General features: G+C 43.2%; 1 protein-coding gene and 1 long non-coding RNA gene across 5 annotated transcripts in view; one reads left to right on the forward strand and one right to left on the reverse strand.

The window, feature by feature from the left end:
• GNE (glucosamine (UDP-N-acetyl)-2-epimerase/N-acetylmannosamine kinase) overlaps window positions 1–17,786 on the reverse strand; it is a 39,851-nt gene extending 22,065 nt beyond the window's left edge. Inside the window, exons 1-2 of one of the 4 annotated variants that reach the window (XM_058864717.1) lie at window positions 1,326–1,376; window positions 407–659 (exon numbers count right to left, since the gene is read on the reverse strand). Coding sequence is in view for 1 of the 4 variants with exons in the window: in XM_058864716.1 (XP_058720699.1) it covers window positions 17,638–17,688 (51 nt within the window). In the remaining 3 variants the exon portion in view is untranslated. Of the gene's footprint in view, window positions 1–406; window positions 1,084–1,325; window positions 1,387–17,637 lie in introns of those variants that run through there. The other 3 variants (XM_058864716.1, XM_058864718.1, XM_058864719.1) reach the window with 3 other exon arrangements.
• On the forward strand, window positions 1,475–12,254 carry LOC131592874 (uncharacterized). Its single transcript, XR_009280722.1, has 3 exons — window positions 1,475–1,549; window positions 5,454–5,545; window positions 10,526–12,254. It is a non-coding gene; the product is annotated as an uncharacterized LOC131592874 (long non-coding RNA).
• Window positions 17,787–26,784: the final 8,998 nt, after the last annotated feature.

The raw sequence follows: 26,784 nt of genomic DNA on the forward strand, positions 1-26,784 counted from the left end.
CATCCTAAACCTTTTAGATTATTACAGATGCAAGGACTTTTTACAACTGGGAAATTCTGGGCCAGACTTAACAGCAGCCAAGCAGCTAATATTTCTGTTAGCAGTCCCCAGAGCATGAGACACCCCTCTATCACTGTTTCACAAAAAAATGACACCACCTGTACATTCTGTATTCTACATTCACACCTCTGAAACACTGGGATAAAAAATCAAAGACCCTGGCATATTCCCAGTCTCTACACTCTGTATATGCCCATGTATCGAGGCCAATTTCATCTTCCCACTTGCTTTGCTGTGTGGCATGCAGGATACTCTGCCCTGAACTCTTCCCACACCCTGTACCAGTATGTGTGTTCCCACCACCCTTCTCTACCCGTCGTTCTACATCGCCTGTGTGTGAACACACCTGGGGCCTCTTCCTAGAGCCCAGTGCAGATGACCAAGCACCAAACCAAGTCCTTCAGACACCTCAGACACTTCAGTGAGGGTGGAAAAGCGTCCATTGCCCTGCACATGTGTTAGGGCAAAACATGCTCCCCACCGTTCCCCCACGAATTCGGCTGATATCTTCAGCAGGCCCCTTCCTGGTGAAGGATCACCCCCTTTGTTTCTCCAGAATATTGGCACACCAGGAATCACAGGATATGACAATTCCAATGCTGAATTGGAAGGGACCCACAAAGATCATCGAGTCTTACTCTTATTCCTGCAGAGGACACCCTAAGCACCCATGTGGCCGAGAGCATTGTCCAGATGCTTCCTCAACCCTGTCAGGCTGGTGCTGTGACCACCTCTCTAGGGAGCCCGTTCCAGCCACCCTCTGGCTGAAGTGCCTTTTTGTAATATCCAGCCTAAACCGCTCTGACATTTCAGGCCATGCCCAAGTGGAGGGTCTGCCCTGGTACTCCCTTCCCTTCCGCACCCCCCAGACGCCGGCAAAAGCCACTGCTGCGGCCCGCCGCTCTCCCTGTTTCTCCCGACACTGCCCAGCGGGCTCTGGATCCCCGCTTTCCCCGGGAAACCGCGTCCGCATCGCCGGGGCTCTGGATTCCCGCATTCCGCGGGGACGCGCCCCGGCCCCCGCGGAGCTCCCGCCCCCGCGGAGCTCCCGCCCCCGCGGAGCTCCCGCCCCCGCGGAGCTCCCGCCCCCGCGGAGCTCCCGCCCCCGCGGAGCTCCCGCCCCCGCGGAGCTCCCGCCCCCGCGGAGCTCCCGCCCCCGCGGAGCTCCCGCCCCCGCGGAGCTCCCGCCCCCACCACCTCTCCGCACGTCTGCGGCGCGCCCGGCCCGGCCTGGGCCCAGGCTCCGGCGGCCTCCTCGCATTCACCTTGCCCTGCGCCAGGACCGCGGCTGCAGCGCCGGACCGCTCGCATCCGCCGGCAGCAAGCCCCGCCCTCGCAGGAAATGAGCGCGGAGGAGGCGCAGCCCCTCGCCGCGCCCCGCAGCCGCCCCGCCGGCCACAGGGGCAGCTTAGGACCCAACACTACCTCATCAACCAGACCACGGCACTGAGTGCCACATCCAGTCTTCCCTTAAACACCTCCAGGGACGGTGAGTCCATTGCATTGGCAACCCATTCCAATGTCTAATCACCCTTTCTGTGAAGAAATTCTTCCTAAAGAGGAACCATATCCTTGAGCTGAGACAGTCTCTTCTTGTCTGTTATCTGCATATATAGATATATGTATATATATACACATCTGAGCAATCTAGTTAAAACTGCTGGATGGTCTCACAGCGTCAGTGGCAACTGCCATCATATTAAGAGGTTTCAAAGTGAGGGCCATCAGGGAACTACGGCTATGGGGCTGCTGTAGGAGATGCACAGTTAGGACAAGCACAGCCTACAGGGGTGTATGGAAGAATAAGGCAGTTGCAGGCTCTGAGGAACTGCAGCCCTCCAGCCAGGGCACCTGCCAGTAGCTCATGAAGAGTGCCTGGATGTGATGCAGAATTTTGTAATTTTGGCATTAATTCAGGCCAGTGAATGACAACTTCATGTGCAGCACAATCACAAGAGCTGTGAAATCAGCTACCAGGTGTTGCTGTCATCTGTGTTCCTACTGACTGTAAGAGAGATGTGATTTGTTTTCTCAAGCTGGAGGTGTTTTGAGATCAAGTCTCACATTACTGAAGTGAATGTGACTTGGATCCTAGTTGAATACCTGAGGCACCATGTGTAGCAACAGTGACCTATGCCAACTATAATTCTGCTATGAAAACAATTACCTAAAACATTTCAGTACCTGGTGTCACACAATCCTAGTAAAAGGACAATTCACCCATTTTTATCTCTCTGATCTCACTTGTGTGGCTGAAACCTGAGTCTAGTGTGGTAGGGCCATACATCTGAACAAGCCTGTACAACATATATCTATTTGGTACCTGAATTTTGCCACCGTTTTTCAGTCCAGAGTGTATTTGTTCATCCATATAATACCTGAGGGGTTTTAAATCCCTTCTAGTTTTGCCCTTTAATTCTTAGAAAAATTAGGTGTAAGAGTGACTCCTGTGTCTGACATACCTAGAAGAAAGTAGGTGCAAGGAATGAGATAGTTGCATTTCTGGCCTTTAACAGGCAGACAAAAGACTGACTTTCTTAGCAGTTGCAAATATTTGTTCAGAAAGATTTTGAGAAACAATTACTGAAGTCTTCAGCTAAAAGAAAAAATATCTTCAATAGCAATTATTAAAGTAAAAACCCTTTAAGACTTGCCTGTGGGAATTCAAAGTGCTGATTTGACTGTTTCCCAAGAGATCTAGAAAGGATCTTATCCTATGCTGACGTTTAGAAAGTCCTCAGACAGCTGTGGTTCAATGAATCATAGCTCCTCAAAGACTCAGTGTATTGAGAATATTGCAGCACACCCACTTCTGAAATTACCAGGCACTTTTGCTTGCAATACTGACCATATGTAGTAATAGCAACTGGAAGGCACCTTAGGTTCAATTCATGTCCAATTTAAATTATTTTCATTGTTCTCTGCATCACTAAATTTCCTTTATGCACATTGCTTAAAAACCCATGTACATTCTGGAAATGTCAAATAAATGTGAATTGTCTCCTGTAAATGCTTTCAGGTTATGATAAGATTACCAGCATATCTATGGTTAGTTTCACTGAAACAAAATGCTGAAAAGCCTGAATCATATTTGAGCATGAGTGTATGGAAGTGTGAACATATGGACAGACTCTGGTTTATACTAGTACTAACACAGCTAGAAGCATCTACATTGAGAGTTAATTAGTCTTACAACAGCATCAGTGCATCTCTTCGTGTTATTTTTCTGTAATTGTTCTAATGGTGTTTCAGCATGTTGCAGTAAAAGGTGCAGAAGAAACAACAAAGTTTATGCTCCTTTTGGTTATTTCTCACAGACCTCACATATTACAGGAATAAGATTAAATTTTTGTTCTTGAGTGAGCCCTGCCTCAAGGCTTTCCAGCAGAGAGAAAAATGCTTTGCAGAGAGATGAGATGGGAGGAGAAGCCTCAGCCCATAATCTGCCTGCTCCAATTGGTGTTATGCCTTTCTGCTCAAAATCTCCAATGACACTGTCAAGAGGGCCTCCTGTCCTTGACAAGCCCTGTGGCTGTGAAGGGGTTCATTAGAGGAGTAGGGTCTCAGTATCCAGATAATCCATTGGCACTTCCCTCATCAGAAAGCCCTGCAGGAATAGTAAAGGCTCTGCAAAGACTAAATGGACATTAGTGTCAAAGTGCTGGGAAATGTTTGAGATGAGGAGCTTACTTCTTTAGGGAGAGGTCATATAGCTTAAGATCTGAACAGAAGAACCAAGATCAGTTCTTGGTTTGCACCTGAAAGCAACTTCAATTTTAAAAATAAGGACTTTCAGAAAAGCAGGTCTTTCTGACACACCAAACAGATAACCTGTGAAAGATTCTGGCACAGTCACTACTGTGAATGCACTCCATTACAAATATCCCTTGTAGGAAGAGACCAAGTATCACATACTACATGGTATAAGGAGAATATAAACAGTTACACACAGTAGGGAAAGCCTAACAAGTTCTAACTTCCTGCATTCTCCTGTTTATTCTTCCCAGTTAAAACTACCAGGTGAGCTGTGCAGTTAATAGCAATTGTAGGCAGCCACATCACAGTTCATATCTGATGTTTCATAGAAGGGGAAGAGATCAGGGATAAGACAATGCCATAGATGCTAAGAGGGAAATTTGGGGATTTATTCTTTTCTCATCACAATACAGATATCTTACATCTTTGCTCAGTGTCTTATGCTAACACAAAATGGGCATCTACACGTAGCTAAGACTGTAAGACACAGAATTCCCGGCTAAGGGAGAGGAAATCCATAGCTGTATGAAAATTTGTTCTTTGTCTCTGGTAAGATACTGTCCAAGGAAATCAATGAAGCTGGTGCAGGGAGCTGTCTTATGACAAGCAGTTGAGGGACCTTATCATTCTCTATATGTACCTGAAGTGAGACTATAGCAAAGTGGGGATCAGTTTCTTCTCTCAAGTAACAAGTGATAGAAAAGAGGAAGTGGCCTCAAGGTGTTCCAGTGGAGGTTTATTCTTGGATACTCAAAAATAGTTATTCACTGAAAGGGTTATCTAGCTTTATAAGCAGCTGCCCAAGGAAGTACTGGAGTCACCATCCCCAGAATTATTTAAAAGGCACATAGATGTGGCACTTAGGGATGTGACTTAATGTTGGACTTGGCAGTGCTGTATTAATGGTTGGACTTGATGACCTTAAGGTTCTTTTCCAATCTAAATAATTCCATGAGTCAGTGTTAAAATTAGGTGCTTCAAAAACTCAGGTAACAAGAGAGTTGTGAATCTTGTTGGCATAATTATGAATTAGATAAAAAACATTGCATACTTTTTTTTAGAGTTTCCAATGTTCTATAATAGATTACAGTTCCTTTTTTCCTTATTGGAAAGATGTCATATTCTGGTGTCTGGTGTGTTACAAAATAATGGCATTTGTATGTACCCTATAAAATGTGAGTAAAGTTTATTGTAACTAGCTAGAGTTGTAGAATGTGACAGATGCATGGCATAAAAAGTAACCTCTGTTCTAGAGAGTTCTTTGATCAGGAGTGCGTGTGTGTGGGCCAAGATAATATCCATCTGAAACCCATGCAAAGCACTCACTGGAAAGTGTACTGGAAACCTCAGTTGGTTTTTTTTCCCCCAGTTCACTAAATGTCTTGAGCCTTTGTCTGAATTTCAGCTAAAAAACCCACCAAACCACAAAACTTTTCTTTCCCACTCCCTCTATCTAAAAAGGGAGTTTTTAAATAAACAGTTACACTATTTATCTAAAAATAGTGGAACTGACCCACTTCTTGTTGTCATCATGTTACTAACTCTGCTTGTGTCATCAGTTTCATTCTTTAAAAGGGTCTGTTTTCTCCACTTGTAATCAATGCTGTTAAGGTTAAGTCTTGTGTGTTTCTTCTGAGGCTCCACTCCTTGTTCAGTCCTGATGGAATGATTGCTGCTGATTTGTTGACATCCACTGGTTCAACATACCCAAGTGTGCGAAACAATAAAGGTAAGAAGACTTTCAGAAGCCGTGAAAATAAGCCTCAGAAAAGAAAAAAGTAGAGAAACTTAGAGCTAGTTGCAGCCCACTCCATCCCCTGTGAACTCCCCCACCTCCTCTGGGAATGTTTCTTCCATCCCAGCCCGGGGTCCCTGCCTTCCCGCTTTTGATCAGTCTGTTACCGCGCCTCAGACGTGGGGGGAGAAATCGTTGTTGGTGATACGGGGACTTTCCCAACTTTTTCTGGTGTTGGAGCGGTGCCGGCCGGTTCTTGCTACGGTAAAGGTGAGGGGCAGGTCCGACAGTTTGGTCCAGAGCCTCAGGCTGCACGGAGAGCCCAGGCACAGCCAGCCTGCCCAGCACAGGCGCCCGCCGCTGTTCGCAGCTCAGAGGAAGCGAGGAGCCTGCCGGTGCCGCTGTACAAACACCTGGCACTGGAAACTGCTCAGGTGATGGTCTGGCTTTGTCCAACTCTGGTCACACAAATTTAACACGGAATCCTGAATTTTTTCAGTCCAACCCAGAGACTGCCTCAGTTTTGGCAAGAGCTGGGGACCCTCCAGGGACCAATTTGAAAACTATTTGAAATCAGACTGGTCTGATATTAGATGAAATTTCAGACAGGATAATGATTTTGACTCTTTAAATGGTCAGCTTCTAGCCAGGCCGGTGAGGTATGGTAAAAATAATCAAAATCCTCAATAGAAACACATTATGATATCAAAGAACTCAGACAAGCAAAACAAGATAGTGGGCTGACTTCTCCATATTTTAATAATGTGGTGAAAAGTATTTTTAATTCTTACGAGCTGGTTCCAGCAGATTGCCGCAACGTGGCTTCTATGATTTTATCTAATTCGCAGTACATCTTATGGGACTTAGAGTGGAGAAAACTTCTCAACTGAGTAATAGAAGATTATGTGGGTGGTCCCTATGCTCTATTAACCATTGCTTAATTAGCTGGTGATGCACCAAATGACAGGCCAGAGGATCAGGCAGTTTTCCTGCCTAGGTCTGTGCTCCGAGATATAAAAAATGCTGCAAGAAAAGCCCTGCTCACTGTTCAACCCGCAGGTAGTCACGCAAATGCTTACTCTACAGTAGTGCAAGGCGAAACTGAGGCCTACGGTGCTCTTTTAGAGCGACTAACACAAGCTGTCAAAAGGCAATGCCCACATGAACAAGCTCACCCCTATATCCTTAAAAGCCTTGCTTTTACTAATGCAAATGAGGAATGCAAGAAAGTTATTTTAGCTTTGCCTGACCGGCCCCCAACTGTTCCTCAAATGCTTTCAGCTTGCAGCAAACTTAGCCCCCACAGCACCTTGCTAGGGTACAAGCTAATGCTCTTGGGGAACAGATTCTAAAATTCCAAGATTTATTTTTTTGAGATAAACTCAAAAAGGTTTTGAAAGCTCTTGAGACCATGCAATTTGGTACAAAAGCCAAAGAGCTTTGTTTTAACTGTGGAAAGCCTGGTCATAGGAAAAAGGATTGTCCTGTACTGGCAACACAAGCTAAGCCATCTACTGTTTGCCCTCAATGTCAGAAAGGGAAAAATTATATGAAGAATTGTCATTCTCGTTTTGACATCAATGGTAATCCCTTGTTGTTAAACTCAAAAAGGCAGCACGGGCCACCACACAATGAAACAAGTAGTGGAACCCCAGTTGCCGAAAAATTTAGTTACCTCGGCTTTACCTGGAAGGAACCCAAATCAGATGTTACTTATGTCCCAGCCACCCATCCCTCAGGTGGCTCCACCCTACTACCCCCAGGGGCAAGGTTTGAGTTGGCAACTTCAAAATAAATATGCCTTTTAAAAGACTTCTGTTATGAAGGTATCCCCACAGAAATTACTGGCATTTCTCAACAAAGACAAGACTTTAATTATAGACAAGCACAGCAACAGAATTTTTTGACTTTCCTTCCAGCTGTTGTTTCAGCAGACTGCAAACAAGAGCTAATAATTTCAGCTCTTGCATTCAGTATCCCTATTGTGATTCAATACCACCTATAGCTATTGCATTGTTTTACCTATGGATACACACAGACAAAATACGTATCAAGAGACTCCACTTCCAGCTAATCAAGTTGTGCGCCCAGAGGTGCCACTTGGGAATCCTACCCAGAGTTTTGATGTCTTTTGGGTAGAACGTATGGGCCTTGACCAACCAGAACCGACTTGCAGCCTGACTCATCTTGGTAGAACAGTTTATATCACAGGCATGCTGGACACTGGCACAGATGTCACTGTGATATCTCACAGGTTTTGGCCGAGTGATTGGAATTTCGTGTCACCTCTGGGCACCCTCACAGGGACTGGAGGCACCACTGTGTGTCTGCGAAGTGAATCCAGGATTACTGTTACAGGTCCTGAGGGGAAGACAGCAACAGTATGTCCCTTCCTCATGCAGAAGCCTCTCGCTGTATGGGGGAGAGACTTACTGTCCCAGTGGGGAGCAAAACTACAAGTGGACCCCTGATGGGGACCACACCAAAGCCCACCATTCTAAAGCTGTCATGGAAAACTGATAACCCTGTTTGGATTGATCAGTGGCCTTTATCGGAGAAAAAAAATAAGTATCACACTTAGTGAAAAACAGTTGCAAAAAGATCACATTACACCTGCAAGTAGTCCCTGGAATTCACCAGTGTTTGTCATCCACAAGAAGACTTCTAATTCCTGGAGACTGCTTCACAACCTGAGGAAGATCAATGAAGTACTCGAGGACATGGGGTTCTTGCAGCCTGGACTCCCCTCTATGTCAGTGATTCCAAGAGACTGGCCTCTCGTTATCCTTGATTTAAAGGACTGATTTTCCAACATTCCACTCCATCCAGAGGATGCACCGACGTTTGCTTTTTAAGTTCCAGCTATCAGTAGAGGAGAACCACTGCAAAGATATCACTGTTAATCTTTGCCTCAAGGGATGAAAAATTCTCCCACCATTTGCCAATATTTTGTTGCACAAGCTCTGTCTCCAGCTCAACAGAAGCACTCACAATCTGTGATTCTGCACTACATGGATGATTTGCTTATTGCAGCACCAACACGAACAGAAAGGGAACAAATTCGTGACAGTGTTGTTACCGAAATTCGAAAGACTGGACTGGAAATTTCTACATCCAAAATTCAAAAAGTCCCGCCCTGGAAATATCTGGGATGGAGGATGACTGAACAAACAATTACTCTACAGAAAATAAAACTTTGGACCAGTGGCAACACCTTGCAAGATTTACAACAGCTTTTGGGAGAAATTAATTGGGACAGACCTATTTTGGGAATTACCAACAATGAACTTGCCCCACTCTTTGACTTATTAAGAGGAGACTGTGGCATCAAATCTCCTAGGACTTTAACACCTGAAGGTCAAGAATCCCTTGAAAATGTCACAGAAGCTTTCCAAAGGAAACAAGCCCATCAATGTGCTCCAGAAAAGCCCTTTTTTCTTGCAGTTTTGGGAGAAAAATTGCAACTTTATGGTCTCATTTTTCAATGGGACCCTTCTGAAAGAGATCCTTTGTTAATAATGCAATGGGTTTTTCTTCCTTACAGGTCCCCAAAGACAATTTTTACAACTACGGAGATGACAGCACAAATTGTAATTAGAGCCAGAACAAAGTTGTTAACCTTAGCAGGCCAAGATTTTGCAGTTATTTATTTGCCTCTGAAAAATGACAGCCTTGCTTGGGCATTGCAAAATTCAGATGATTTGCAAAATGCATTGTTGAATTTTTCAGGTGTTTGTTCTATTCATTACCCAGCCAATAAATTGTTGCAAGTAAAACTGAGTTTTAGAGAAAAACCCACGCTGAGTGAAGAGCCTTTAAGTGCTATAATTCTCTTCACTGATGGATCAGGGAAAACACAAAAATCAGTAATAGTACGGCTAAATCAAACAACAAAAACATGGGAATCAGATATTCAAACAGTGAGGGGATCTCCCCAAATTACTGAATTAGCTGCTGTAGTCAGGGCCTTTCAGCTTTTTCCTTTTAATTTCATTACAGATTCTGCTTATGTTGCTAATGTAGTTAAAATAATAGAAGGATCAGGTTTAAAATATGTTGGAAATGGTGCCTTGTATTGTTTGCTGTCAAGCTTTTATACAATTTTACAATACAGAACTAATCCATATTTTGTTTGCCATGCTAGGGCTCATTCTTTGCTTCCAGGATTTTTAGCAGAAGGAAACGCAAGAGCGGATAAGCTGGCAATGGTTGTTTCTAATACTTTGCCAAACATTATTGAACAAGTCACACCTTCTTTCACCAAAACGCACAAGCACTTGTGTGGATGTTTCACATTTCCAAAAGTCAAGCTAAAGCCATCATTAGTACTTGCCCTGACTGTCAGCTTGTGCAACCCCCTGTTTCTACAGGAGCTGTCAACCCACAGCGTTTGCAAAGCCTGCAGCCATGGCAAACAGACATCACTAAGCACCCTTCCTTTGGGAAATTTAAAAATATTCGTGTATCAGTTGACACCTTTTCAGATGCAGTTTTTGCTTGTGTCCATGCAGGAGAAACAGCCAATCATGCCTGTCAACACTTTTTGCAAGTATTTGCTTCACTAGGGGTACCCTGAGAAGTAAAAACAGACAATGGCCCTGCATATGTAGCCCAAAAATTGGCCACATTTTTGATGGACTGGGGTGTTTGCCACTCTGTTGGAACTCCCTACTCCCCCACAAGCCAAGCAATTACAGAAAGGACACATCACAGCCTAAAATGTGTTCTAGATCAACAGAAGGGGGGAGGAGAGATGACACCACAGATGACATTGAGCAAAGCTTTACATGTTTTTAATTTCTTGAACAGCTCTTTTGCAGAACCCGTTCCACCAATTTTTAGGCATTTTTCAAATAACACATGGGCAAAATTGGAGGAAAATCCCTGTTTTAATTAGAAACTCTGAGACAGGACAAATTGAAGGCCCTTTTTGTCCACTAACTTGGGGCAAAGGGTATGCTTGTGTCTCCACAGGTGCCAGACCTAAGTGGGTTCCAGCAAAGAACGTTAAACCATATTGCACACGAGAACATGCTGATGAGTCCAAGAGCAGAGAGACAAGCACAGAGGTGTGAGCCAAACAGAGCCCACGAGTCCTGCCTGACAAATCTTGTTCACCTGTGGAACCTGCAAACCCTGCTTTTTGCATCATTGTGAAAAATGTGTAAATTGTTGATTTCATGGACTCCTTCGGCAAAAACATGGTATTTTTGTGCTATAGAGAGTATATCCTATCGAATTTGCAAAGATGAAATTACCCCTTCTATTTTTTGTTATAGGTAGCTAGTCCCCAAGCAAATTTGAGAAAGTACAAGAGTAGAATTTGGGAAATAAGATATATGAAAAGGTCTTTTGCTAAAAAATAGCTCACGAAAACTATGGAGCTGAATGAAGTATTATGCTGGTACTTGCTGGTCTTGCTTGTTCTGTGCAGAGCAGATTTGCCTGTAGAACAACCAAAAACAAATGTCTGCCTTAGCCAAGGCTGCAAGCTCAGACACCATATGCCTGTCCGATTCAAATCCAGAAAAGCCCTTTTCAACCTGTCTAGTTGGTGTGCCAATAAAAGATTGGCCAATACCCATATATTATGATCCTTTGACCAAAAAAACAACTTAATAGCAAGCGTGGTGAGGTTGCTAACGGGACCAATCTTGTGACTGATTGGAACATCTGGACCAAAGGATTTCCAAAAGCAGAATCTGAACCCCAAGAATTGGAAATTCTTGGTTCTTTGACCATGGATTTTTGCCTCACATTTTCATCTAGCAATTCATGAGAGAATGATTCTCCGAAGTGCAATGTCACTCCCAATTACCCTGCTTATAGGAACTCCAGTTTTTGGTGGAATTACTCAGACAGTTGGGGTAAATTTTCCAGGGCTGACCAATATCCATGAAAATTACCAAAAGGATATTGGTTCATTTGTGGAGATAGGGCTTGGCAAGATATTCCATCACACCTTGAAGGTGGTCCATGCAGCATTGGACAACTCACTATGCTACCACCTAAAACAGTCATTCAGAAAAAACATACAGGAAAAAGATTTTTCCACCAGTATGATGAAAATTGTCAGAATGATTTTAGACCCTGAAAGGCTGCAGACAGAGCTTCAGCAGGTTTGCTACTACCCCAGCTTGCCTCAGCAGTGGCATTGAAACAATTAGATCGGGTAAGATGTTGGCTGAGTAAACAGACCAATGCCACATGCATTGCAATCAGTGATATGCTGACTGGTGTCAGCGGTGTTAGACATGCTACCCTTCAAAAGGTAGAGCAGCAATTGATTTTCTCTTACTGGCACATGGACATAGTTGTGAGGAGTTTGAAGGATTATATTGTATGAACTTGTCTGACCACTCTGAGTCCATCCACAAAAGCATACGAAAGCTGGAGGATTTAACATCTCAAATTAAAAGAGACAATGAATTATGGTTAGACAATTTGTTCGAAGGATAGAACTTCGCAACTTGGTTAAAGCAGCTTTGCGAAATAGGCTTGTATGTTTTAATGGTTGTTGTGCTGATATTAGCAGTAATGCCTTGTATGCTTCAGTGTGTTTGATGAGTGATGAACAAAGCTGTCAAAGTTTTTATTGTACAAGGAACCACAATAAATTCTCAAAATCTTACAAAGGTAGTAGATGCAAGTATAGATATAGATGAAGGCTTTGAATTAAGACCCTCTAATGGACAGGACTTATTTGAATGATTATTTTATATATATTTTATATATTATAATATATATATACTTATAATATATATTGTTATATATATTATTATAACATATAATATAATATAATATAATATAATATAATATAATATAATATAATATAATATAATATAATATAATATAATATAATATAATATAATATAATATAATATAATATAATATAATATAATATTTATGTATTACTTATTTGAATCCTTGGAATAGACCAGATCTTTACAGCAATAAAATTGCTTTGGTTTAAAATAGCAGTGCTTAAAGCAAGTAAGAGAAGTACCTTAAACAAGCAAAGAGGAATACATTAAGTATTAAAAGACTTTAAGTTTTGCTGATGTACCTTTACGTAGAAAAAGTATTGCAGTAGACCTGTGTAACGCAAGGTAGTCAATAAGTGACAAAGTTAAGAAAGTCTTTGTGGTTGTACTGAGAGGGGGAATTGTGGGAAACAGTAAAGATAAGAAGATTTTCAGAAGCTGTGAAAATGGGCATCAGAAAGAAAAAGCAGAGAACTTAGAGCTAGCTGCAGCTGCAAGGCCTGAAAGTAAAGAAATGCAACAACACAGTATCCAAGGACGTGAAACAACAGTTGAGTTTTTAGGCTTGGCCAAGATAGACCTTAAGACTGCAGAAAAATATCCTTACCAAGATAAGCTTTAAGTTTAATATCTATTTATCCTTACCAATAGAAAGCTTTAAGTTTAATACTCTGTTATTCTATTTCTATTGTTAATAGAAAGCTTGTTTGCTTTCTATTAACAATAAACAATTGTTTGTAAGCTTTAGCAATATGCTATTGGCTGAAAAAATTATAAAATGTTCTGTAACAAAGAGATCTTGAGCTGCTTGTGGCAGATGTGAGCTTGTGCCATCTCCTGTATCTGCAGCTGAGACTGGTGCACAAAATAAAAACTTGTGACGTGTCACCCAGCAGTCCCATCCCAGTTGTGAAAAATTAACCTCCAACACCCAAGCTGGCTTCAAACCAGTTAGTCTTGAACCATGATGGCAGCCTAGGCTGGGGTGATTCTTGTAGTGTAATTCTTCCTCATAGTATGCTGTACATCTCCAACCCTTCATCAATAGACAATGTGGTTCACTTAAAACAATTTGGGGGATGTTCAAAAGTAAATGAGTAGGGCTGCTGTACATACTCAGAGTATTTGGACATGAGTCAGCACCGAACCAACTTGATTGGAAGCTGTCATCACTAGGTAAGACAATGGGTAACTTTGCCAAAGATCCCAATTTCCACCTCAGGTGCAGGTGGGAGAATTATTTGTTATATATGAATATTATATATTACATATATTTATAATACTCATATGTATATATATATGTGCATGCATGTATATGTGTATATACACACACACATGCATTTATTTTTTTATACATATATACATATATATACATATACATATACATATATATATATATATATATATATATATATATACTTATATGAATACCTGGTTGAGGAAACCATGTAGAAGAAACAGCCAAGTTTGCAACAGCATCTTTTGTGAAAGTCCGGAAGGAAAATTCTGTTAAGCTTTCCCAGTTCTGTTCCCAGTTTCCAGACTGCCTAATTTTTTTACTTCAAATTGACATGAAGTGCTGAAAAGAAAGCTAAAAATCTGGCAGGAAGGAGGAATCAAACTCTGTCCACTTCTCACTATTAATAAATACCTCCCATGTTGCACACAGGTCTAGAGATTCCTCTTTGCTCTTCTTGTCCAACTGGTTTTGTTTTTTTGCTTTTTTTTTCATCTCTCCTAATCCTTTTCAGGCTCTTTGGCATCCTACTTGAATGCAAGTGTGTTTTTCAATGTGATCATCAGATGACAAATATTTGAAATATTGTGTCTTCTCTGGTAATTGCTAATTTCTAATTTTAAGGAGTACAAATTCCACTACATAATTACAAAAAAAAAGAAATCCATTAAGAAGTGATCCAATATCAGGACGAAAGAATTATAATAGTGAACACGCATTTTGCATTTTCACCCTTTATGCCATATTAAAATAATTTCTTTCATATGTAGTTCGTGGATTTTGGCTATTAACTGCACTAGGAAAAAAAAAATGTGATGAAAGAAGAAAATGACATTGTAAAGTTACAGTTACAGTACAAAGCAGATAGTTTACACTTAACAAGAGAGATGAGGAAATTTTGTGAGACAGAATATAAAATGGACAATGAAGTGTAGCAGTAGCTACCCTTCACTAAGTCTATCCTGTCTTTTATTATTAGGTGAGTTATTCAAATGTCTCCTTTAATCATCTGACTCTCAGAGGAATCTTAGATCCTAACCTATTACATGGCTACTATAATTCCCTGAAACAATTTCAGATTTTCCATCTGAAGAAGCTTATAGAGACACAACAGAAGGCTTAAGTGCCAGTAAAAAGCACAGTGATATCAGGCATTCCAAAAAAGTACATCTGCGTCCTTGATTCTGGGTCAAGAATAAAATCTCTTCATTTTTTTCAAGTATCTGTAGCCCTTATTTTCATTACCAGAAATGTCCAGAAAAACTTTGGTTTCTCCAAACAACAAATAAAGTAATAGAAAAGTAAAAACAAGCACACAATTTTAAAAAGAGGTTCTGTTTCTAAAGCCTTCAACCAACAAACCTTCTGTAAATGTGCTTTGATTGGACAATAAATCAAGACCTTGATGATGAAAAGCAAATCTTTGGAATTCAGGATGACATTAAGAAAAAAAACCAAAAAGCCCCACATGCTAAATTGCCATTTACTTCTTTCCTTCTGGCTTTTTCATACTAATTTGGAAAAAAAGTCACATGAAGAGAATCTGAGTCAGCTGTTATTCTAGAAGAGTCTAATTTTCTCAGCTGGATTTGCTATCCATGTTCTTTTATTAAAGCTTTGATTTAATACCAGATGTTTTAATGAAAAATTGTCCATAATTACAGAGCCATATAAGTAACTGCTAAAATATTCCCTGATTTTTGCAGGAAGACCAACTCTTCAACAAATGTTCTAACAAAACACCCATGTCCTTAGGCTGTGCTGAGTCCCTCTGGGAAAGGCCATACACTCTTAAGAGAACAGCAGCCTATTTTCCCAAGGCCTTCTGTGTGACAGGGTGTAGGAGGTTACTCAGAATCATGTGGACACAAACCACTTTCTGACTGGCCTGGCTGCTGAGGCAGTATTTATAAAAAACTCAGCCTGAATGTCACTGACAATGAGACTCCAGGTTGTGAGAGTCTCTCCCTCTTACTTTTCCTGTGCTTTTTGAAACACTCTTGTTTGTCTCTGAAAGGCAGTTCTGAAATACTGGCATTGTGTGGCATGCTCTCATGCCTGTATCTTCTCATACAAAGATCTAAAGATTGAGCTCAAACTTTTGATTAGAATTAAAATTTGATTACAATTTTAAGAAAAAGCATACAATTTGAACATGATTTAAAAAGGACATTCCTGTATTTTCAAAGCTAAGTACTTTGAGTAAAAATCAATACGGTTGTCTTCTACCACATGATATCATGCTTATTTACAGAAAATATTATGGGTGTCCTTGACTCTGTCCTATTGTCAGTTTTGTACAGGCCATAAAAATCTGCCTTTCCCAGGCAGCACAGTGTTGATGGGAATCATGTCCCTGAGTGTGGGCTGCCAAGCTTCTTACTAGTTAAAATTCTCCAGGCTTCAGGTAGACTTGTTAAGTGTGATATGCTTATGGAGCAATGAAGCAGAGGTGAGAAATCTCCTGGTAGAAGAGTGCTCCCAAGTCAGAGAGTCCACATAGCTCCTATGTGCTGACATTCTCATTTAAAATCTTGGGGGATATGCAAACTTCTTGTTTGCACTCTTGATTTCCTTAATATGAATGGGGAGCTTTGTTAATTTTAACGTTCGTCCCTGAGCTTTAGTACTCTTTTTTTACTCTTTAGTATCTGATGTGCTGACATGGTGGCTTCAGATTTGGACTCAGAGCACCATAGGAAAACACCTCTACAGGAGGGCAAAAAATGTCAATTAATTTCTTACTTAAATACAACAGATACATTTTCAGTGCTTTTTGGAAACCCGTTTCTTTATAACCTAAATCTGAGTCCTAGATGGATGCCTTCACTGATGAATATCTAAGGTGGTATTTCTCAACACCTCCAGATCTCAGGGAGACTTGGTGCTGAATCTGAAGTCAAAGCTGGCTAGAACACAAGAGGAAGGGGAGGATACGTAAAGAAAAGCTTCAGAGAAAGAAGTGACATGGTAGGACACTCAGATTGAAATGGAACAGGCCTTCTTTGAAAGATTTTGTTTTGTATTCTGGCAGACATCACCTCTGATATCAAACCACTTCAAGCATGCAGAGCAATAGCTCCTGGTAGGTAAAACCAGCTGGCTGTCAGCCACAAAACCTGCTCTACAGGTGGCAAAGTGAACGGCCCAAGGCAACAGCATCAGCAGGACTACTTCCTGCAGTGGCACTGCTGGCCAAAGAGCAAGGGATTTGGACCCTTCCCACGGGTCTTGTCCCCCTCTCCAGTGCCATCTTCCCAGCCTTTCTGGACTTGCTATCCCCCCTGCTCTATGGCCCTCCTCTGCCTTCCTCTCAGTGTTGTGTTGACTTCACCAGTTAGCTGTACACCTTCTGAGAAAACCGACCTGAAAAATTACCCCACAGAGCTCAACTCCCCTTGTTATCCTGCCTGTATTCATACCTCTTCTCCCAAACCCTGTCCACCTGTCCAACCTGCTTGAAAGCGAACCCTTGGAGTATGCATGCCTTTCTTCCTAATGTGCTTGTATAGCACCTGGCATGTAGGGGCCATTCCTCATTGCCACAGGTACATGAACAAAACTGAAAATTTTTCTAGACCCTTGCCGAGGCCACCGTACAGGGTTGGTGAACCTAATGCGGGTAAATCTAATTTCTCATCTCCCAAATGAAAGAAAGGTAGTCACAATTACAAGGATCAGAGTGCTAGCTTTAGGAAGGTCACCGGCTCCCCACAGCTTGCTATGGACTGGGTAATCAAAAGAGAATCCAGAGAGAAAGGGCACAAATAAGCAACCATTCCGCACAGGTCTCACGAGAACTTCTAAACGCCCAGCGCATCAGCCGGCACGGCCCCAAATCCTGTGTGCCCGGTGGAGACACGGAGATCAGAGGCGGGTCCCGCGATGGCCCTGGAGACGGCGCCGGCCGCGACATCCTCGCCGAGCGGGCAGGGCAGCTCCCTCCCGGGTGCTCCCATGCCGGGAGCCGGCTCGGCGCAGGGCTCGGCGGCGCTGGCTGCCCGGCCGCCCCGCGGGGCTCAGCCGCGGCTCGGCCCCACAGAGCCCGGCCCGCCCGCGGCCCCCCGCGCCCAGCCCTGACTTACGTGGGGCCCGCGGGCCAGCGGCTCCCGGCGCGGCGGCGCGTTCGTCCCCATGGCGGCCGCAGCTCCCCGCCGCTTTCCCGGGCCGGCCCCGCCACTGCCAAGCCGACAGGCACCCGGGGCCGGGGCCACGCCGCGGGAGAGGCACCCGGGGCCGGGGCCACGCCGGGACCGCCCCGCAAGCACCGCCCTCCGCCCGCCGCCGGGAGGGGTCCGTGCGCGGCGGTGGAAGGCGCCGCAGGGTCGGGGGATGAGGGGATGTGCTCAGACTTCTCGGTGTTCGGGGGTGATCCAGGCGTGCTGAGGCCCAAGGCTTTGGCACTGCGTGTGCTAAGGCCCTCCGGCATCCCTGCAGGGCAGCGTGGGCAGCGGGAGTCCTACGCCGGGTGTCCCCCGGTATCGCCTCCTGGTGCTCCCCTGTGCCCCGGGGAGCCATTCCCCGGCTGGGTACCCTCAGAGCACTCACGGCGGTGGGGAAATGCAGGCAGCCTTACTGCTGCCAAGCATCTCTGTGGATATTACCCGCTAATATCTATGACACCTAGTGTGTTCAACATTACCCAGACTACCCAGATCCAGTCAGAAGAATAGGAATCTGCAGCTGTCTCAAGGCAAGGAATCTGTCAAGTGAGTCTTCCAAACACAGGTCTGGAACACAGCAGCAGCCAGAGCTTCATAAGTCTGATTCCAGTTTCTTCTTGTCTCAAGATAATCTTTCAAGCCTGTGACATGGTGTGTCTTACAGCTGTACCTCTGGCCCCTTGGAAGTCCCGGGGCCTGGCATGTGTGTGCCAGGTCCCAAGGGAGCCCTGAAGTTACCCCTCTCATGCAGAGCTCCAAGCTGCTCTAGACACCTGTGTGACCACTGAATTCTGGGTCATCTTGGGTTACTTGCAGTTCTTTTGATTTTTCAGATATGTGCCTTAGAGTTTGCAGAGAAATTACTTGTCTCCAGCCATTCTGTCCTTTCCTGCTTGTATTTCCTGGAACACAGATGTTCAAAGTGAATTTATAGCACTATAGTTCAGTAACCAGGTCAGCACACAGCATCTGTAAGTTTTACTGACCAGCTTTTCCTCTGTGACCAGATTTACACCTGCACGCAGACAACTCAACAGTAGTGGCCATGACTATTGCTGTGATACTCTTTTAGTTCACATCGGTGTGCTATACTGGTATCTGTTTTGGTTCTTCCCTTATAGCTGTGTCAGTTTATAATTGGCAGTTTATATTTTTTTTTTGCATTCTGTTACCACAGTGTTTTCCTAGCTGCTCATTTTATCCTGTTAAATATCTACCAAGTAAGTTACTAAATAACACATCAGAACAAAAGGAAGGACAATAAAACAGTACAAAAGACTCTAAAAACGTGGGCATTTGTAGAATGGGAAAAGAAGGAGGCATTTTCTTAGTTTGCTGTAAACTGTATATTGCATTTTTCCCCCATTTTACACAGCTTGCACAGCTGGGTAATTACCTTTTCAGTATGTTTTTACTGTGAGTTCTTTTCTGTTCTCTTCTTCCTTTGTGTCAGAAACATACATAATTTTTTCTGTCTCTAGTCTAATCTGAAACCCAGCAGTTTTACACTCTGTTCTACAGAAGTCTCATCCTGCACGTATGTGTTTTCAGCTCTTACTCCTTCTCACCATTGAAACATCAAATTAACAGATTTTCTTCTCCCAGAGCTGCATTACACAAGTGTATATGTGTAGGCATATATACATAAATATATATGTAGGTATACACATAAATATATATGTAGGTATATATTTAAACATATTTGCCAGCTGTGGGGGAAAACAAGCTGTATTGAAATTTCCCTTTGTGAGGTACTTGATTTCTAAAATGACTCTGTTGTTGACCAGAAGAGGACCTTAGATTTAGAACTTGAAGCGCTATTTTTTTTTTCTTCTGAGACAACACTACAAAAAAGAAAAGCCCAAATTCCCTTGGGCTTCTCTAAACAGCATTCCTTTCTTACTCTACTTTTCCACTTTTGCAAACATTTGTCATCCTGCTTCTCCAAATGTCACTGATAATTTCTTTGGCATGGGACCTTTACTTCCTACTCTAATGATGATTAATACCCTTACAGATGGGCCTTTGTTTTGGATTGTTACAAATGCAAATTCATTTATTTGACTATTTTTTTTTTCCTTTAGTACTGTATTCTGTAGCACTGCAGAAAATTCAAGTCTTCCAGGAACTGTGTCTGTTGTGCTACAGGACTGTCTTTTAATTTTCCTGAAACTTAGCAAAAGCAGGAGCCTGAAATTCTGGGATGTCAGCCTGAGACCTTATTGAGTCTGCTGTGAAAACTCACCAGCTCCTGTGGACAAATGAGTTCACCTCATGTAGGGACAGTCAAGTGTTCCTGTCCAGGTCCCTTGTGCCATGTGAGTTGCACTGGTGTTTTACCCACTGTGCAGGAAATCATGGCTTCAGAGGTGAAGTAAAGTATCCCCAAGATGTTTGAGGCCCTCAGTATTATGTGCCTTTGTCCTGGCCTCCCTAGCCGAAAGATGATTGTTATTCTCAAGCAGCCTCTACAGACATACCTGTGTAGGTGTGGTAATTTGTAAGGGTAAGACTTAATGCAGGAGGGATGGCAGGGGCTGCATAAAGTGAACCTTTAACAAGGTTTTCTCTCACTATCACTTGATTTAGAACAGCCATAGGTAATTTCTGTTATATGTCCATATCCTGGATAAGTTAATTTTCATCCTAGTAGGTGGTATAGTGTTGTGTTCTGTATTTAGCATGAGAATAATGTTGATAACAGATTTACATTTTCAATTATTGCTAAGTTTACAGTAGTGTTTACACTAAGAGAATTTTCAGCTTCTCATGCTCTGCCAGCAAGAAGGCTGGCAGGACACAGCCAGGACAGCTGACCCCAAATAGCCAAAGGGATATTCCATACCATATGATGTCATGCTTAGTATACGAACAGGGGAGGAAAGCTGTCTGGGTCCTGCTGCTTGGGAAGTGGCAGAATCACAGTGAGCAGGCAGTAAGCAATTGCTTTGTGCATCACTCTTTCATATATTCTAACTATTGTTGTTGTTGTTATTGTTGTTGTTGTTGTTAATCATCACCACCATCAATATTAATATGTTCTCTCTGTCCCCATTAAACTGCCCTTACGTAAAGCCAAGAAGTCTGAGTCTACCAATTCTCTGCCCCTTCCTGATGAGAGGGTGGTGGACTGAATGAGCACCTGTATGGTGCTTTATGGCCAACTGGGGTTAAACCACAGCTGTCCACCACTCCTTCTCTGCATGCAAGACAAGTGGAGAGAGTTGTGTTCTCCTTAATCTTCAGTAAGCTTGTGAGCCACCTGAGGCTGTACAAGCTACACTGACCTAACTGAGTGCCTGCCTCCTCACACAAAACCAGACCTTCAAGTGCCTTATCTTGTCTTCTGGCCCCTTTTTTAAGGAACAAGTCTTGGTAAAATGCTGTTTTCCAATGCCATCTCAATCTACAGTCTAAAAAATTATTGCACTTTAAATAACATATTGGTCAATTTTTATCAATTTGGCAGAAGTTTCTATTTCTCTCCCTCTTACACTGCTTTGACATCGCTATTTGACAAACAGCAGTAACCCCATTGAGCAGGGTGTTCTGAGGAAGAGGGAACCGCACAGGGAGCTCAAATTGAGCAGCTTGCATTGCCTGCTGCTGGCCAGCTGGGGCAGCTGATACATTGCTGACAGCAGCCTGGCTGCTGGATAATGAAAGGCTAATAAAAAAGGCTTTGCCTTTGTAAAGCTGTATGTGATATTAAAATGAGTATAATGATATATGACTGGTGACTTCATACAGCCATATCTGTTTTCCACACCTCTTCACTGACCTTTCCTGTTGAAAGGGAGGTAGCATCACCCTTTTCCTTGCCTGGGCTTTCAACATCTTAAAGGTTCACTTGATGTCCTTTTGGCAGTTTATCCGGTCTGGAGACTTATGCCCTGCCCAAGCGATGAGGTATTCGGTGTGGAGGAAGCTGCAGGGTGGACATGGATGATTTGCAGAAGTTTTTTTTCTGCTCCTTTGTGGGCATTCAAAGCACTGAGCTGTTGTTGCAGGGAGCTGAGAGTAAATGTTAAGTCCTGTGACCCTTTCTAGGATATACTTACTTCTCTCTGCTTCAGGGCAAAGAGGGACAGAAGGAACTTTCCAAGTAATCTCTGATTAAACAATTAACCTTGCTTTACTAGATTTTCTTGCTCTACCCTCCTATATTTGCCTCTAGGCTGTTCCATAAAAAAGCACTTGAAGAGCGTCCACTAAGAAAAGAGCAGACTACTGTTATATAGTTCATGCAGGCTCAGATAAAAATGTTACCACAAATACTGGAGGAATTCAGTACAACAATTTGCACAGTAAAATTGCTGAAGGAGAAAGGAAGGTCTGAACTTCTGGAATGACAGAAATAAAGTTGATTTCTACCAGCCACTGCTGTGAGGGGCTGTGGATGAGGCAGATGACCTGGATTCTTCCCCTGCCCTTTTCATCCACTACATGAGTGACTGACTGGACTGTCTGAAAGAAGTGGAATGTGGATCCTGGATACACAACAGCAGAGACTCTGGGTCAAGAGGGGAGTGAATGGGAAAGCTCTGTGTAGAAAATCCCCAGGTTTGCAGACTTAGTAAGACCCAGTATTTTACATAGATTCAAACAGATGATTAAAACACCTTACTGATATTTTAAGCAAGACCAGTACTTCATCTAAAAGTCCAAGTGTGTTAATGTGGTAAAACCTCTAGAGTTTCTATATCTAGTAGCATACAGTATGGTGAATGGTTAATATATTTAGGTAAACAACTCATTAAAAATAAAACCAGTAGCCTCCACAGTATAATAGCATCTTTCTGCTAGCAGGAGCAACATCACATTTGTTACATGTTCACACCCTGTTACAACACTCAGTGAATTCAGATCTTACTCCTTAGTCAGTTTTTGGCTAAGTCCACTGTTGTATCCCAGTAATGTGACTGAACGTAACAATGTTCTCAGAGTAAAGGTTTAGTACACAAGCTATGTGGTGTTAGAGGAAAACACCCCTGCATTTCTAATTTCGGAAGCTTCAGCCTCTGAAGGATCATGCACAGATGGAGTGCAGTGAAGTATTTGTACAGGCAGAAATGAACTGCAATCCCTGCTACATATTATTGAAACAGAAGTCTGGAAGCACTAGGTTTATATAGCTAAGTATGTATGAAAGCAGGCTGAAGGTAGGATTCATTGGAGATGGTATGGAATGTTTACCTAGAGAACAAGAAAGGCCTATCTGCTGTCCTGTATTTGAAGAAGATCACATTTTGCTTACAGGTTTTTACCTGTGAAGATTTCAGATCCCTTGGTGACTTAGATTGATGCTTGTTTTGGTACTCCAGAAAGGAAATGAGAGCAACAAATATTTTGAGGAAGGTGAGTGATTAGGTCCAGGAAAGCCATGTAGATCTTGGAATTTTCTAAGGAGGCCTTTGACCATTATGCAGGAGTCATGAGATCTAATTAAGGAAACAGATCCATGTGACTGTTAGGCTAGCTCAGATCTGACTTTTGACAGAAAAGAGCACTTGGTTATTTTGGACAGAAGATCCCTGTTAGAGGATGGTCCTTAGACAGCCTCTGCCCTTACAACCAAATGTTGGGAAAATATCTTTACCTGCCTTCTACTTCAATGCTGTGATGAAGTGTACCAGGGGAACCAGTCAAGATTCATTACGTTCCAATAAATCCTCATCCTTCACAGAGCTGGCTGTTTATGAAGGATGTACCGTTGTCAGGTGCTGGAGCATGAGAGAGCTCTGGCTGGTGTTTTTGGAGCTGCCTGTCATGTCTTCCCTAACAGAGAAGTAACTGAGTGTTTCTGTTCCCACTCTGAGATGAGATGTGTCATCATATGTCTAGGCTTGAAAGTTGCCCTGGAAAGATTTAGCCAGCTGTTCTGGTATAACCCTGACAACTGCTCACTCTCTGTCTTTGGTCTGAGCAAGGGAAACATGAGATTTTCTTCCACAGCTTAAATTATCTGGACAGGACAACTAAGGATCAAAATATAGATGTTTTTGGTTAATAGCAGGTAGACAAGAGAAAAGACACACTCTCATCAGAAAACAGCAGTGATCCATGTCTATACATGGATGTCTTCTCTCAAAAATGGTCATCACAGTTAGCAATAAGCCTTGTGTCCCAGCCCTATCTGGAAAGTGTCATACTGAATAAACACAGGCATACGCAAGAAACAACCCTTTCTATTCTCCTATTCTTGATGTTTAATTGAGTTATTGATGCTAGTAGATTTGTTCGGTTCCCTGGACTTGGGAACAATCAAAACTATCTCACTTGAGTTCCAGATAACAAACCAGTAGCTCAGAATTTGACACAGGAAACTGAAGATGCCATTCAAGCATTGCCAACCCTTAGAAGACACCTCTGTACCTTGCCTGTCTTGGTCTGTATCCGTAAACAATGGCTTCACTCATGATTTACGGGGAGTGGTTTAGCCACAATATGACTGTTTGCTTGTCAAGCACTGTAGGAATGAATTTGTTTAAATGTCAGTGAGACTGCAGGGAAGTCTGAAGGGAGGAGGTTTTAGTGCTCTTCTTGTTGGAAGAGATTCAGATTAGGGAATACTTAACTAAATTAATACCTAAAGCCATGGGCCCTGATGGTGCAAACCCATGAGTGCTGAGGGAGCTGGCAGATATAATTGTGAGGCCACTCTCAATTATCTTAGACTGATCATAGTGACTGGGAGAGGTTCCTGGGAGCTGAAGGAAAAGGAATGTCCCTCCTGTCTTCAGAACAAGACAAGAGTATCCTGTCCTGTCCTGTCTTCAGGACAAGAAAGAGTATCCAGGCAAGTATAGGTCAGTCATCCCCATTCTGATTCATTAGTAAGAGGGATGGAGTGCACCCTAGCAAACTTGCTGACGACACAAAGCTGAGTGGTGCTGTTGACACTCCTAAAGGATGAGATGTCATCCAAAGGAACCTGGACAAGTTTGAGAAGTGAGCCAATAGGAATCTCATGAGATTTAGCAAGATCAAGTTCGAGGTGCTGCACCTGGGTCAGGACAACCCCCAGCATCATCTGCACAGGCTGGGGCTGTGGATGATGATGGAGATGGAGAGCAGCCCTGTGAGAAGGCCTTGGGGATGCTGCAGGGTGAGAGGCTGGACATGACCCAGCCATGGGCACTCCCAGCCCAGAGAGCCAAACGTGTCCTGGGCTGCATCCAAAGCAGTGTGGGCAGCAGGGGAGGGAGGGGATTCTGCCCCTCTGCTCTGCTCTGGTGAGAGCCCACCTGGAACCCTGCACCCAGCTCTGGATGCCCAGCACAGGAAGGACATGGAACTGCTGGAGTGAGTCCAGAGGAGGGACACCAAGATGAATAGGGAGAAGGAAAACCTCTCCTGTAAGGAAAGGCTGAGAGACCTGGAATTGTCCAGCCTGGAAAAGAAGGCTTTGGGATGACCTAATTGTGACTTTACAGTACCTGAAGGGCGCCTGCAAGAAAGACAGAGAGGGACTTTTTACAAGGGCATGTAGTGACAGGACAAGAGGGAATGGCTTCAAATTGTAAGAGGGTAGGTTTAGATTACATGTTGGGAACAAATTACTGTGAGAATGGTGAGGCACTGGAACAGGTTGCCCAAAGAAGCTCTTGATGTCCAGTCCCTGGGCATGTTCCAGGCCAGGCTGGATAGTGCTCTGACCAACATGGTCTAGTGGAAAGTGTCCCTGCCCATGGCATGGAGGTTGGAAATAGATGTTACATAGTGTTCCTTTCAACCCTTTCTATGGCTTTCTGTCTCCTGACATGATGGTGAAACAACTTTTGCGAAACTATTCCTGGAAAGAAGGTGTTTTGAATTAGTCAGCATGGATATAGAAAGAGGAAGTCCTGCTAATGAAGTCAGTAACCTTCCATAATGAAATTACTCATTTGGTATATATGGGGATAGCAGTAGATATTGACTGCCTTGACTTCAATAAGGATTTGGATACTCCCATAAAATTCATGGATAAACTGCTGTCATATGGGCTTGATGAGCAGACAGTATGGTGTTTTGAAAACTGATTGAATGGCTGGGCCTAGAGGGTATATTCAATGGCATGAAGTTCGAGGCCAGTAACTAGTAGGGCACCCCAGGGGTCGATATTGGGTCCAACACTTGTTAAACACCTTCATAAACAATCTGGATGAAGAAACAGAATGCACCCACAGCAAATTCACTGATGACATCAAACTGGGAGGCGTGGCTGGTACACCAGGGGGTTGTACTGCTTTTTAGTGGGACATTGACATCATACAGTTCAGCCAAGGGAAGTGCAAAGTCTTGCATCTGGGGAGGAACAGCCAGATGCACTGGTACTTGCTGGAGGTCAGTTGGCCAAAACAGCTTTGTGGGAAAGGACCTAAGGTCCTGGTGGGCAGCAAGTTGAACAAGAGCCATTGACGTGTTCTTGTGCCTGTGTAGTTTAACAGTATCCTGAGCTACATTTGGAGGAGTGTCACCAGCAGGCTAAGAAAATGGTATTTCTCTTCTATTCAGGTAAGATCACACCTGGAGTGCTGTGGTGAGCTCTGGGCTCTGCAATACAGCAGAGATATGGACCTGCTGGGAGAGTCCAGAAGGGCTCCAAAGATGATTCAGGGCCTGGAGCATCTTTCATATGAATGAAGTCCAAGAGAGCTGGTATACTTTCTCAGAGAAGGCTCCGGGGAAAATCTCATCAATGTGTACCAAAATCTGAAAGGAGAGCAAAAAGGACAAGGACCCAGACTCTTTTTGGTGATGCTCAGTGACAGACAAGGGGCACAAACTGAAATGCTTGAATTTTCCTCTGAACATCAGGTAATACTTTTTTACTGTGAGAGTGATCAAGATGGTGGCTTCTCCTGCCTAGGGCATCTTCAAAGGTCATCTGGGTATAGTCCTGGCAACCAGCATGAAGTGGCCTTGTTTCAGCAGGGTGGTTGCAACAGATGACCCCCAGAGATTGCTTCCAACCTCAGCCATTCTAAGATTCTGTGATAGATATCATAAAATACTGAAGATGTAAAAGTTCATACAGGTCATATACTGACAGTTAAAGGCCATGAGCATTGCTTAAAGGTCTCT

This window comes from Poecile atricapillus, chromosome Z (genome assembly GCF_030490865.1).
Source record: "Poecile atricapillus isolate bPoeAtr1 chromosome Z, bPoeAtr1.hap1, whole genome shotgun sequence".
NCBI lineage: Eukaryota > Metazoa > Chordata > Aves > Passeriformes > Paridae > Poecile > Poecile atricapillus.